General features: G+C 49.0%; 1 protein-coding gene across 2 annotated transcripts in view; it reads right to left on the bottom strand.

Annotated features, from left to right (window-relative positions):
• The window catches only part of CLUH (CLUH binding protein of NUMT mRNA), a 73,598-nt gene that overhangs the window by 16,258 nt on the left and 42,845 nt on the right, over positions 1-14,495 (bottom strand). For both annotated transcript variants that reach the window (XM_028707527.2, XM_028707526.2), the window contains exons 6-13: positions 14,016-14,170; positions 12,460-12,585; positions 11,564-11,711; positions 10,134-10,226; positions 7,232-7,926; positions 4,944-5,185; positions 2,798-2,902; positions 239-339 (exon numbers count right to left, since the gene is read on the bottom strand). In XM_028707527.2, the coding sequence (XP_028563360.2) occupies positions 239-339; positions 2,798-2,902; positions 4,944-5,185; positions 7,232-7,926; positions 10,134-10,226; positions 11,564-11,711; positions 12,460-12,585; positions 14,016-14,170 (1,665 nt within the window). The remainder of the gene's footprint in view (positions 1-238; positions 340-2,797; positions 2,903-4,943; positions 5,186-7,231; positions 7,927-10,133; positions 10,227-11,563; positions 11,712-12,459; positions 12,586-14,015; positions 14,171-14,495) is intronic.

Genomic DNA, 14,495 nt, shown 5'->3' with positions numbered 1-14,495 from the left:
AAGAAGAAAACACACAGCAGAATTTAGCAAGCCTGGCTTTTCTGCATGCAGAAGGTTCAATCCATAATTACATCTCCAGACAGAAATGGGAGAGTCTTCTGGTCTTAAGCACCTGCCAGTCCGTGTGGACAATATTGAGCTAGATGGTCTAGGCCGTTCCTATGCTATGCCGTTCCTATATAAAGACTGCTCCCCACCGTCTTCTCTCCCCCCTTCCTCCTGGTGCAAATTCACTCACCAAGCCTGGGATTTGATAGGACACCAGAAAAGCAGCCGCGTCCTTTAGCAACCGCTTCTGATCCTGAATCTGCTCTTTGCTGGACTCTGGAAAGCGGACCCCTATGAAAACAGGAAAGGAAGATCAGCCAGCTGGAAAAGGAAGCTGGAAGATCAGCCAGATGGGAAAAGGGCCATATATATATGTGTATATATATATATATATATGCAGGTTTTGGTGTCCTCGGGTGTCTTCCCGTGTAAAAGTTGGGGTGTCTAGGCGACGTTTCGACGAGGTCTCACTCGTCATCTTCAGGCTGGTGCTTTCGGCTTCTTGTTACTGGAACAGAGCAGGATCTCAGTGTTTGAGTTCCTATAAATACTGTTGAGGGGTGTGTTCTGGGCCGAGAGGAAGTTCCCAGGCTAGTGTGCCTTTTCTTCTTTTGTTCCTTAATTGCTTGAGGGATATCTTGAGTGATTTCTTGAGTGATATCCTGAGTACCACTTAGGTGGGTCATTAGGTGTGGATTAGTTGCTAAAGCCTTTGTGTCTTGACCTCTTGAACTTTGTGAAGAGTTTTTCTGAGAAGATGGGTGTACTGCATTTAGTTGTGCTCTGGCTTGGCTTCGTGTATAGGGGCGAGATGTGGTTTTGTGGCCTGTGCCAGCCAGATCTGTGTAGGGATTGCAGGGGGGTGCAGCATATATATATATGCGTGCATGCTCGTGTGTATGTACACACACATACGCACACTTATTGCATGTAATTTAAATTAACAAGTTTAAATTTAAAAATACAGTACTAAAAAGAGGGTGGGTGTCTGGGGAGAAACAAAAGGTTTTCACAATCCCACCCACCACTGGCTAGATGGGAGTTTGGCTTTTGTGTGCTATCCCTGGAATGTAACTGCTGTGTTAAGCTGAGAGTTGCCTTTATGGCATATATTTCTGTTAGCAAGATTTTGCCAAGTTCTGCCCAACTCTGCCGGGGGGGAAAAATACACACCTCTCAGAATTGGCCAAAGCTGCCTCCCCTTCAATGTTAACCCTGGGGAAGGATGGTTAGCTAGGAACTTTCCTGCAGCAGGTCAGAGAGTGGCCTGCATTCACACATTGCACTAAACCATAGCTTAGAATGAACGATATGGAAATCATGGGGCTCACAGCAGGCCCACCCCCCTTTTGCCCAGGATAAGATAGGACTAGTGTGGTGTAGTGGTTAGAGGGCTGGAGTAGGAGACCAGGCCATGAAGCTCAGTGGGAGACCTTGGGCCAGTCACTCACTCTCAGCCCAAGCTACTTCACCGTTAGGATAAAAATGGGAAGGGGAGGGGGAAGTATGCAGGCCACCCAGAGCTCCTCAGAGGAATTGAATGAATGAATGAATGAATGAATGAATGAATGAATAAATAAATAAATAATAAAAACCTTCCACTTTCGCTCCAGGTCAGAACCCATCAATTCAACCAGACAGATTGCTTAACATGGTTTCAAGCCATTACAGAATTTTAGAGTTGGAAAGCACCCTGAGGATCGTCTAAATCAGTGATGGCCAAACTTGGCCCTCCAGTTGTTTTTGGACTACAGATCCCATCATCCCTAGCTAACAGGACCAGTGGTCAGGAATGATGGGAACTGTAGTCCCAAAAACCAGTTGGAGACCCAAGTTTGGAAAACCCTGACTAGTCCAACCCCCTGCAAGGCAGGAATATGCAGCCGCCCCATAGGGGGATCGAACCTGCAACCTTGGCGTTACCAGCACCATGCTCTAACACAGTGTTTCCCAACCTTGGGCCTCCAGCTGTTTTTGGACTGCAACTCCCATCATCCCTAGCTAGCAAGACCAGTGGTCAGGGATGATGGGAATTGTAGTTCAAAAACAGCTGGAGGCCCAAGGTTGGGAAACACTGCTCTAACAAACTGAGCTATCCACCCATGTCAGTTTGTACGCCATCTTCTCTTGGTTTAGCGATGGTCAAAGTAATGGGTTGTACTTCAATGTTAGTCCCACTTAGAACAGATCCACTGAAAATAATGGACATGACTAACTTGCAGTCTATTTATTTCATGGGACCGACCTACTCTGAATATAAACTTAGCTTGCTACAACCCAATGTTAACCAGTTTGGACAAAAATGGGCTCAGCTATCTACAGTTTGTGCCAGCAGAAGCAGATGCTTCTGAGCTTCTCCTAGCAATTGCACAGGAAGCGTGTGTTGGCCCCAAGGCTTGCTGCGGATCCTATAATTGTGATTTATTTATTGATTATAGCATTCACACCCCACTTTTCCTCCAAGGAGCTCAAGAGGGCGTACGTGGTTCTCCCCTCCTGTTTCTCACTGTTTCTTGCAGCTTAGGAGCTGCTTTGATGATCGCTGACAAGAAAGGCAGGATCAAGATGCATTGGGGAAAAATACAGAACTGGAGATGCTGGGTGGATTAAAAGCTGGGAGCTTCTGTGTGCAGAGCATCTCTTAAGTGTCCGAAAGAAAACACACAGACGTCTAAACTCAAAAGGGTCAAACATTTGAAGGGGTTACGTGCTGCAAAGGACTCCAAGCGCACCTGAGGCGCCTTCTTACCTGGCGAAAAAATATCTGGGTTAAACCGGATATCGAAGGACGTGTTGCTGATGGAACCGACAGCTTTGCAAGCATTCTGGATCACTTCCCGGCTTTTGGGGTCCACTGGGTGAAGGAGAAAAAATAGGTTGCAGAGCAAATGTGGGGGACCTTTTCCGCTTCATGGAATCACAGAACTGTGTAGCTGGAAGGGACCCCAAGAGTCATCTAGTCCAAGCCCCTGGAATCTTTTTGCCCAATGTGGGGCTCGAACAAACGACCCCGAGATGAATAAGAGCTCTACCGACTGAGCTAAGCATGTAAGTCACGACCAGCATCCTTATTGGGATTGGCCTTCATGGGCCAAATTTGACAGGTGGGAGGGGCTGCGGACCTTTCAAACCCATGACATCACAAAACAGCTGCTAAAATGAAGACTACCCCCCCCCCTTTTCCATTTTAAGCAGAGCTTTCAAATTTGCTTATTGATTCAGGAAGGGCTTTGCATGGAATGTTGCTGACTTGAGCAGGATTTGAACTCTGCTCAGCAGATGATGTGATTTTATCATTTGAACCACCCTGAAGCCTGTGGGTATACGGTGATATACAATACAGTGGTATCTTGGTTCTCAAACGCCTTGGTATTCAAACAGCTTGGAACCCAAACGCTGCAAACCTGGAAGTAAGTGTTCCGGTTTGCGAACTTTTTTCGGAAGCCCAACGTGCTCCGATTTGAGTGCCACACTTCCGTTTTGAGTGTTACACTGAAGTCTGTCTGTTTTTGCTATTTATTTTGCGTTTCTGTTTTTGCGGCTCTTTTTGTTTGTTTTTGTGACTGTGTGGAACCCAGTTCAGCTACTGATTGTGTGACTGCAGTACATTGTTTGGATCAATGGTCTCGTTAGAGAGTAAAATTCATGTTAAATTGCTGTTTTAGGGGTTGTTTTTAAAAGTCTGGAACGGATTAATCCGTTTTGCTTTACTTTCTATGGGAAAGTGCACCTTGGTTTTGGAATGCTTTGGTTTTGGAATGGACTTCCGGAACGGATTAAGTTTGAGAACCAAGGTACCACTGTAAAATAAAGGAGGAGGAGGAGGAGAAGTGATGGCAGCTGATGAGCGCTGAGTGTGTTCTGGGTAAATGTCACACGTAGCCAATGCAAAATTTAACCCCACCCATCAGATGATGTCACAAGTGGGAGCGGGGAGAACAACCTCACTGGCCAACTTGGACCCTCTAGTGGGCAAAGGTCAGCTGACAGGCTGGAGGTTCCTGACCCCCAACTGCAAAGGTGGAAGAAGTGTGACCTTCCAGGTTCAACTGGAAAAACCTAAAGCCTGCCAGTTTCATGATGTCCTTATACAAATCTGTGCTGCATCTGCTTGGGAATTTTTGTATCCAGTCCTGGTGCCACTCACCTCTTCCCAAAGGACAACCAAAATGATCCAAAGGTTGACGTTCTTTCCCAAAAGGAGATGAGGGAGATTTGGCCTAGCAAGGGTTTTTTTTTTTTTTTTTTGGGGGGGGGGATAATGTAACCGAGAAGGGACGTGGGTGGCGCTGTGGGTTAAACCACAAAGCCTAGGACTTGCCGATCAGAAGGTCGGCGGTTCAAATCCCCGTGACGGGGTGAGCTCCCATCGTTCGGTCCCAGCTCCTGCCAACCTAGCAGTTCAAAAGCACCTCAAAGTGCAAGTAGATAAATAGGTACCACTCTGGCAGGAAGGTAAACGGCATTTCCATGCGCTGCTCTGGTTCACCAGAAGAGGCATTGTCATGCTGGCTATATGACCCAGAAGCTGTACGCCGGCTCCCTCCGCCAATAAAGCGAGATGAGCGCCGCAACCCGAGAGTTGGCCACGAATGGACCTAATGGTCAGGGGTCCCTTTACATTTACCTAATGTAACCGAGGGAACTCACTACCATCAAATGACTTTGTACCAGCCTTTAAAAAGGCAGGCAAGCAAATGCATGGAGAAGACCTGTGGACAGCTACGAGGTCCGACGGTCAAATGGATCCTATGGGTTCAGACGCAGTCTACCTCAGATCCAGCATAAAAACCCCATTCTTATGAGTGGAAGGGCTTCTTCATGCACAGGAAGGGGGGTCTTCCTCTTTTTTGGGGTGGTGGCAGTGTTCCCAGTGGGAGAGAGTGCCAAGTTACCTGCTCCATCGTCCGACGCAATCGTCTCCGTGAGCTCTTTCACCTGGTCCAGCCCTGCGACGCTGTCCTCCATCTTGCCGTCCTCCGAGGGGGGCTTCTCCTCACCGTCCTCCACCCCGTTCTCAGGAAAGGAGGAGGAGGAGGAGGGGCTCCCGCCGTTCTCCAGAGGGGAGGGGGTCTCTTGCTTGATCGCCTTCTGCTGCATCAGCTGCAGCGCTGCCAATTTCATGAACATGAGATACCTATCGAGGAGAGGGAGGAAGAGAGACGGGATGAAGTAGCCCAACGCAAAAGGGGTTGCAAGAACACACATATTTCTAGCACCACCTTTTATCCAAGAAGTTTAAGGTGGGGTGCAGGGGTCTCCCCCCTCCCTCACTGTATCCTCACAACCACCCTGCAAAGTAGGCAAGGCTGAGAAGCAGCCACTGGCCTCTCCAAGGTCACCTAGTGAGATTCATGGTCAAGTGGGAACTTGAACCCCGGTCTCCCAGATCCTAGTCTGGCACTGTATCACAGTGGCTCCCTTGTTGGTTTGGAGCAACGGCTACACACAGCCCTCAAAGCTTCCATCACGAGGGCTAGAAACTTGGGGTTTCTGTTTGTGATGATGTAGGATTTTGGGAGCCACAGGTGAGCTGGAAAATGCCCTCGGAAACTTACAACAAAACATTAAAAAGGTAAAGGGGCCCCTGACCATTAGGGTCCAGTCGTGGCCGACTCTGGGGTTGTGGCGCTCATCTCGCTTTATTGGCCGAGGGAGCAGGCGTACAGCTTCCGGGTCATGGGGCCAGCAGGAATAAGCCGCTTCTGGCGAACCAGAACAACGTACGGAAACACCGTTTACCTTCCCGCCGGAACGGTACCTATTTATCTACTTGCACTTTGACATGCTTTTGATCTGCTAGGTTGGCAGGAGCAGGGACCGAGCAATGGGAGCTCACCCTGTTGCGGGGATTCAAACCGCTGACCTTTTGATCGGCAAATCCTAGGCTCTGTGGTTTAACCTACAGCGCCACCCCTGTCCCAACAAAACATTATGCAGCTCTAAAACCAATGGGAGGTTGGACTGGGCATGTTTGGGCCCAAGTGTCTGCCGTTGTTAATTTTTCACGCTGCAAAAATACCTGAAGAGATTCCCCCGCTGCTCAACTGCCGATGGACTAAAATTTGGTTTACTCAGCGGGTGGATGCTAGAAAATGAAGTATGTTCGATATGTAATATTCAAACTCAAAACTTTACTCGACAATACTGAAAGGTATCTTAACTGCACAGCCTCCCCTTCTATAATATAACACTTAAGAAAAACAATTGAAGGCGCTGAAAATTTTTTCACGCGCAATCCTGTGTCTGCTCCACAGACAATTTCAGCAGACACCTCGTATCATAAGCACGGCAGTTGATACGTTTCCGAGCACAATTAAAAGTGTTGGTGCTGAGCTTTAAAGCCCTAAATGGCCTCGGCCCAGTATACCTGAAGGAGCGTCTCCACCCCCACCATTCGGGCCGGACACTGAGGTCCAGCACCGAAGGCCTTCTGGTGGTTCCCTCACTGCGAGATATCAAGTTACAGGCCTTCTCGGTAGTGGCACCCGCCCTGTGGAGTACCCTCCAACTATATGCCAAGGAGATAAACACACAACTTTCCAAAGACATTTGAAGGCAGCCCTGCATTGGGAAGTTTTAACATTTGACGTTTGCTGCCCTTTTATTATGTTGGAAGCTGCCCAGAGTGGCTGGGGCAACCCAGTCAGATGAGTGGGGTATACGTAGTAGTAGTAGTAGTAGTAGTAGTAGTAGTAGTAAGAATAATAATAATAATAATAATAATAATACCTCAGGGCTCCCACTCTCCTCTAGCTTACACCCCTCCCCAGCCTGCTCCAGATCAAACTCAATTGCTTTTCCCTGCCTGAACTCTCATAGCCCTTGCATGGTTGAAACGCAAATTATTGTACTAAGCCAAAAATCAACACCATTGCTCCACCCACCTCTGCCTCTGGCCCCGCCCCTATTGACATGTGGCCCCTGGAAGGTTGCCCAAGAAGGAATGCGGCCCTTGGGCCGATGAGGTCATTTACTACACCCCCCCCCCCCGGACAGAAACCTAGTGCAGCGATGCAAAAAGCCTGAATAGCTTAGTTGGTGAGAGCGTGGCGCTGATCACACCAAGGTTGCAGGTTCGAGCCCGGCTTTGCCGGGGGGAGGGGGGTTGGACTAGATGATCCTCAGGATCCCTCCCCACTCCATGAATTCTCTATAAATTCTGGGCGGTGGCGAGGGTTACCTGTGCTCGACGAAGGCGTCCACCAGCTCTTGCCGCAGGCAGCAGAGCTTGTGGCGGTGCTGTTTGGGAAAGCCCATTTTCTGGCATTCCTCGGGCATCTCCTCGCCGTCGACGGGCAGGAAGTTCAGGTCGGGAGGGAAGGTGCGGAGCAGGTCGAGGATGTAGTGCCGCCCGTCGTTGCCGATGATCCCCTTGCACTCCACGGACGAGCAGAGCTCCACCTCCTCGCCCTTGTCGTTCAGGACCGCGTGCTTCTGGATCTTCAGGGGCCGGCTGGTCTTCTCCAGCAGCTCCAGGTACTTGGGGTGAGAGACCACCGTCTTGCCAAAGTCGATGGAGCCATAGATGACGCTCTGCTCCTGCTCCCGCTCCAGGATGCCGGGGATGATGGACTGGGCCGTCACCCGGTAGCCCCGGTAGTCCACCACCACCGTGCCCAGGGTGTAGAGCCCTTCCACGTCCACCGCATTGTACGTCCGGACCCCGTTGAGGTCGTTGGTGGGGGCCACGTAGGCGGCCACGTCCCCGCCAAAGTCTTTGTAGTGGTCGCGGACGTCGAAGCCCAGGCTGAAGAAGATGTTGTTCCAGATGAACATCTGCATCTTGGTCTCCTCGCTGGGGTTGATGGCCATCACGTTGCCGTCAATGACCGCCATCGCGCCTCTCGTCGCCGCGGCAGTGAAGTCGCTGTGGACCTGCGAGGCAGAGAGGCAAAGTCATGGGAGATGGTTGGCCGCAAGGAGAGATGGCACTCGCCAGCCTCAGAGCAGCAGTGGACAGGAGCGAGCCATCAATAAACATAATGTTAATATAATTATTTTCTATTTCTCATTGGGTTTTTTTAATACATGGTTTTTAACTCTACATTTAATAGTATGCTTTAGGTATTGCATTGTGTTTTATGTGCGCCGTTTTTCTTCTTGTCTTCTCTACTGGTAATTGACCAAAATTAATATATATACAGTCGTACCTTGGATCCCAAATGCCCTAGAACTCGGACGTTTTGGCTCCCAAACGCAGCAAACCCAGAAGTGATTGTTCCGGTTTGCAAACGTTCTTTCGGAACGCGAACGTCGGACCTTCCTGCAGCCAGTCAGAAGCCAAGATTTGGTTTTCGAATGTTTTGGAAGTCGAACAGGCTTCCGGAAGGGGTTCCATTCGATTTCCAAGGTACGACTGTACATTAGTAAATCATAACAGAATTCTGCACGGGAGGGTCAGGCCTAATGAGCACAGCAACTCATCTCCACCAGGCCTTGCCTTACGAAGCAGTTGCTGAGACTGAAGGTCCTAACAGCTGCCTAGTCTCCTCCTCTCTAGGGTCTTCCCCACGCGATCTGAGACTACGCCTGCATGAAGCTAACTTCTCCTCTGCCCTCTTCATGCCTCTCCTGGTCCTGGGAGACCAGGAGGGAGAGGTGGAAGGGGAGCTCGTTGCAGTAGGAGGAGGCGACACCCTGACTTCTTCACCAGCCTGACTCATCTCCGACTCTTGACCTCCCTCCTCTCCTGCTTCCGGACTTCTGGAGTCATTGTCCCACCACCAATCCCCTGGGCTCTGAGCCTTCTCCCCCTGCGAGTTCCCCAGCTAGTTCCTTCCACCATTCCTCCATGTCCAACCAATCCATGACATCAGACCTGTCTGGGAAGCGCCTGGCATAAATTAAACCCAAAACACCATTCAAAACACACAATAAATATTTTTAAAAAACCAAATAAGCTGCAGCCAATGCTAGTCCTACTCAGAGCAGGTTTGCTGAAAAGAATTTAGTTATTTTATTTATATCCCACTTCTCTCCCAGTCCAGAACCCAGTGGCTCAGAGCATAAATTACAACGTATACAACCAAGAGCACACAGTAACACTCTCTCTCTCTCTCTCTCTCTCTCTCTCTCTCTCTCTCTCAAATCGAATAAGCAGCCCACTTAAAAACAGCACAGGAAAACCCTTAACATCATTTAGAAGTGCACACACGCAAACACACATGACAGCACCCACCCTCAGTAGATCCTGCCACAACAGCCAGCTGGTGGCCAAAGGTCTGTTGGAATGAAAATGCATTTGCCTGCTGGAGAAAGGAAAGCAAGGAAAGGACCGGACTGGCCTCCTGCGGAAAGGAGTTCCAACTATCTGAGAGCAGCCACCAAGAAGGCCTTCTCTTGTGAAGGCGGCAGGACTGAGGGAAGGGCCTCTCCAGATAATCACCAAACTCAGGCAGGCTTAGACTTGGTCTTTCAGAGAGCCAAGGCCCAAGATCCATAGGACTTTGTAGGTCCTAAATAAGCATAAGACGGACGTGGGTGGCGCTAAGAGTCATGGGGGTGGCAAGAGGGAGAGAGAATCCCATAGTGCTTTGTTTCTTTTGGGTTGTTAGTTTGCCAACATTCATACAGCTTTGTGTTGAAACGCTTTGTGAATTTCATGACTTTTCTTGTGGCTGTGCTGTTTTGCCTATTTTTTAAAAAAGTTGGTTTGTTAACAAACAGTGTTTTACTGATGATTTTTAATTTGTTCCAACTGATGATTTGTTAGTTATTTTACATGATTTATGTTGATATTGCACATTTATTGTATGTAAGCCGCTTTGTGGTTTGTGTGAGTAAAAAGTGGCATCGAAACAGAATGAGTGAATGAAATTACGTTTTGAGGAGGTTTGCAGCTGTGCTGTGTCTTCCACAACACACCTCCTGGGCAACTCTGAACAAATCCTTATCAATTTAATTTGTTATCCACACACCCCTCCTTCATTCATACATCACAGGGCACCCTGTTCCAACCTCCCTTTTCCAATTACTGAGCAGCAAACGGAAAACTGAAGCTGTGCTCATGGCTTGGCTGCATAATGAGGACTAGAACCTTGCTAGTCCTCTCTGGGCTGCCTCTCTGCAGGGCTCAAGGTTACCTTAAAGATTGCGCGTTCCCTCAGCAGCCTCTCTGGCAGATTTTTGCGTGGCAGTTCCCTGGTTGTTTGCAACTCTTCGTTCCAATCTCTGGTCTGAAAGGAAGGTTGGGGAAGAAGAGATAACAGGCATCACATGAAATCACAACTCTAGCCTGGGAAAGAGAGAGAGATGCAAAACCCTCTCTAGATCAGATGAAAAGGGGACTAAGAGGCCCCATATATCTTTGCCCAGCAACTGCACTGCTGCTGAGTACCACCACATGCCCCAAAGAGGTACACGGTATGTACTAGAAATTGGGCTTTTAGTGCTGTAGTTTCAGACCCCTGGAAACAGCTACCAGCTCAAGTTAGGCAAGGGCCTGGTGTCTTGCTATTTAGGTGGCTACTGAACAAATTTTTGTTTAAGAAGGCTTTTCCTGAAATGTGACCCGGGCACTTAATGGAGCATTAACTGCATGGTTGCAGAAACTGTTGTATTGCTTTTAGTTCATTAATTTGGTAATCTTTTGAATTTTATCTTATTTTATTATGCACTGCTTTGGTAGTTTTTGGCTGTGAAGAGATTTATAAAATGGAAAATTATTATTATTATTATTATTAATAATAATAATAGATGCACACAGGACCAGTTAAGATTTCATTATCTTAACTTTATGTTTCCTCTGCCCTCAAGAGGACTAGAAATGGATGCTGAAGGGAAACATTCCCCCCCCCCCAGGCATGGCAAGTGTGTGCTAGATATCAAAAAGTAAAAATCTGAAGTTTTTCTCTTTTTCTTCTCCAATTGTTATGTTAAAAAAAGTTTGATATTTCATGTATATTTCTGTATGCTGTTCTTCTTTGTTCTTTCAAGGTTTAATTTTTTTAAAAAAGTAAGACAGCCAAGGGTGGTGCAATGGTTAACATGTCAAATTATTTATTATTATTATTATTATTATTATTATTATTATTCATTAAATTTATATACCGCCTTTCATCAAAAGATCTCAGTGCAGTTGACAGAATAAAATACAAAATAAAACACAGGTAAATAATCAAACCAAAACAAGAACACCCCCTTCTCACAGAAGCATTTAAAAGGCCGTAGGGTATGAATAAGCCAAAGGCCTGGTTGAAGAGGAAAGTCTCTGCCTGGCGCCTAAAAATATATAATTTTAGGCACCAGGCGAACCTTCCTGGGGAGAGCATTCCAGAAACAGGGAGCCACTACAGAGAAGGCCCCGTTCTTGTGTAGCCGCCCTCCAGGCCTTTCGATGAGGCGGCACACAAGGAAGGGCCTCAGATGATGATCTCAGGGTCTAGGTCTTTTCATACGGAGAGAGGTGGTCCTTGAGGAATGCAGACTGCAGAGAGACCCCAAGGGCAAGTTTCAGCCGAGAGCCAAGGCAAAGAGCAGCCCCCCAAGCCAAGCCAAGCCAAGCCATCTCTACCTGTCCTGGGATGTGCTCTTCGTAACCCAGCCTTGAGGTGTAAGCATCTTCCGCCCTCACACAGTCCATGGCGTGCTCAGCCAGAGGGGCCGTCCAGCTGTAGACTTGGAAAGGTGTGGATATCCTCTCCAGCGGGTGCCTCTGGACCCTGAGGGGTTGGAGTCAAACAATGCACAGAAGTTGTCACACTCCATTCTCCTGCAAAACTCCCCCATCTTTTCGCCACCCTGCTAAAGACCACGAGACTGATCAAACTCAAATGTAGAGTTTTGGGTCCAAGCTTTGGAGCAAAGGCCATGTTCTCTTCTTTCCAGTCAAGCGCCTTCATCTAAACTGCTCCCTCTCCTGTTTTCTGATTTAAGTTGCTGCTTTCCGTACGCTGCCTGGCTTTAACTGCCTTTAACGCATCTCTCGTCGTTTGATGCGATGGGGGTAGAAAACCAGAAACCCTTCCTGTACTTTTGCTACAGCTTATCTGCCCGTTTATAAGGTGGCGCTGTGGGTTAAACCACAGAGCCTAGGGCTTGCCAATCAGAAGGTCGGCGGTTCGAATCCCTGCGACGGAGTGAGCTCCCGTTGCTCAGTCCCAGCTCCTGCCAACCTAGCAGTTCGAAAGCACGTTGAAGTGCAAGCAGAAAAATAGGTACCGCTCTGGCGGGAAGGTAAACGGCGTTTCCGTGCGCTGCTCTGGTTCGCCAGAAGCGGCTTAGTCATGCTGGCCACATGACCCGGAAGCTGTACGCCGGCTCCCTCAGCCAATAGAGCGAGATGAGCGCCGCAACCCCAGAGTCGGCCATGACTGGACCAAGTTTGGGATAAAGTTTGTTCTAAGACAAGAGCTTGGGGTGGGGAGAGAGAGAGAGAGAGAGAGAGAGAGAGAGAGAGAGGAAGGTTACCGTTTCTTCTGCAGAGAAGCAAAGTTTCTTTTGAAGGCTGGGCTGATCTGGTTCAGAAGCTCGACCAGGGAATGGCTGAGGAAACTGGGGTTGGCAGGCTTAGGGCTGAAGTTGTAGGCCGTGGACCTGAAAAGAGAAGCCGCCGGCAGCATATTTTGGTCAAAGAACATCGCAAGGAACAGCCTTTCAAATAATCCACAATTTCCCCCCAGTCTGTGATAAAGTTTTCTTTCCTCTTGGTTCCTTTATTGCTCCCGTATGTTCTGCGATTTCGGCATCAGCCGTTAGTTTAGTCTGCCGCCACTCCTTGGTTGGTACTGAAAATCTTCTTTCCGTTTCTGAGCATAAATAATCCTGGCTGCAGTCGTGGCATAACTAACTCCTGATTTTATATGTACCTTATATGTTTTACAAATAAATACCGTATTTTTCGCTCTGTTAGACGCACCAGATGATGATGAAGAAGAAGAGTTTGGATTTGATATCCCGCCTTTCACTCCCTTTAAGGAGTCTCAAAGCGGCTAACATTCTCCTTTCCCTTCCTCCTCCACAACAAACACTCTGTGAGGTGAGTGGGGCTGAGAGACTTCAAAGAAGTTTGACTGGCCCAAGGTCACCAGCAGCTGCATGTGGAGGAACAGAGAAGCGAACCCGGTTCCCCAGATTACAAGACTACAGCTCTTAACCACTACACCACACGGGCTCTCGATAAGACGCAGCTAGTTTTTAGGGGAGGAAAACAAGAAAGGAACGCAAAGCATCCTGAGCTAAGAGGGAGCGCTCCTCCATCTTCGCTCAGGAGGCTTTGCGGGACTACCCCTGAAGCCAGGAGAGCAAGCGGGATCGGTGCGCACCAATCCCTCTTGCTCTCCTGGCTTCAGCGAAGCAAGCCTACTGGCTTTCCTCCTGCAAGGGCCGCACGCTCTTTAAAGGGAGCGCAGCTCTTGGGGGGCTTTTCTGGGAGGTGGGGGAGGGACAGAGCTGCCCTCTCTCTCCCTTCCCCCACCTCCTGCAAAAGCCAGAGATAGCCCCACGAAGCCTTCGCAGGGCACAGGGATGAAGGCTCTCGGTGCCCTGTAGAGGCTTCGTGCGGCTAAGCCAGAAGCTAGAACAGCCAGCGGGATCGCAGCGCAGCGATCCCACTGGCTGTCCTGGCTTCTTCTTTAGCCGCGTGCAGCATCCCCTGAGCAAGGGGAGCCCTTCATCCCCTGCCTGGGAGAGGCTGTGCGCGGCTAAGGCTCCCCCAAGAGCCGTGCTCCCTTTAAAGAGTGTGTGGAGTGTGTGTGCGGCTCTTGGGGGCTTTTCCCTGAGGAGGGAGAAGGGCTGCCCTTCTCCCTCCTCAGGGAAAAGCCCCCAAGAGCTGCACACACGCTCCGCACGGCTCTTTAAAGGGAGCGCTGTCAGAGCCTCCATAAGCCTGTATTCGCTCCATAAGATGCACACACATTTCCCCTTACTTTTTAGGAGGGGAAATGTGTGTCTAATAGAGCGAAAAATACGGTAAATGGTTTTTTTTTTTGTTTTTTTTTAAATTCAAGCCTGTCTTAGCCACTTACTGATTGAGGTAAAAGCCACGGGTGGAGGCCGTGATGCTCACATGGCGATCTTCCATCGTGATGACATACAGGTACATGAGGTCTCCGTGCATCTTGCGGTTGCCGGGAGGAGGATTCCAGCCACTCATGGTCAATACTTTTAGGCACTGTAGAGGCTTTGGGGGGAGGGGGGAGAGGGATGGAGTGGGAAAAGAAAGAGGTCTGTGCATGTGGAAAGCTAGCTTCTCAGGGAGCAGGTGACCCTAGAACACCTGTCTCCCAGCACACTAGTTTTGAATTACAGTGGTACCTCGTTTTGAGTCCGACTCGTCGAGCGTCTGCGACAAACCCGGAAGTACCGGAACAGGTTACTTCTGGGTTTGATGCTCGCACATGCGCAGAAGCACTAAATCGTACGTCGCGCATGCGCAGAGCGGCGCTTTGTCGTGCGTCCTTTCCGTATAGCATCCGGGGCTCCAGAACAGATCCCGGTCACAAAAC

Source organism: Podarcis muralis, chromosome 15 (genome assembly GCF_964188315.1).
Source record: "Podarcis muralis chromosome 15, rPodMur119.hap1.1, whole genome shotgun sequence".
NCBI classification, from domain to species: domain Eukaryota; kingdom Metazoa; phylum Chordata; class Lepidosauria; order Squamata; family Lacertidae; genus Podarcis; species Podarcis muralis.
Note: the sequence above shows the minus strand (reverse complement) of the source record. Positions and strands in the feature narration are given on the sequence as shown.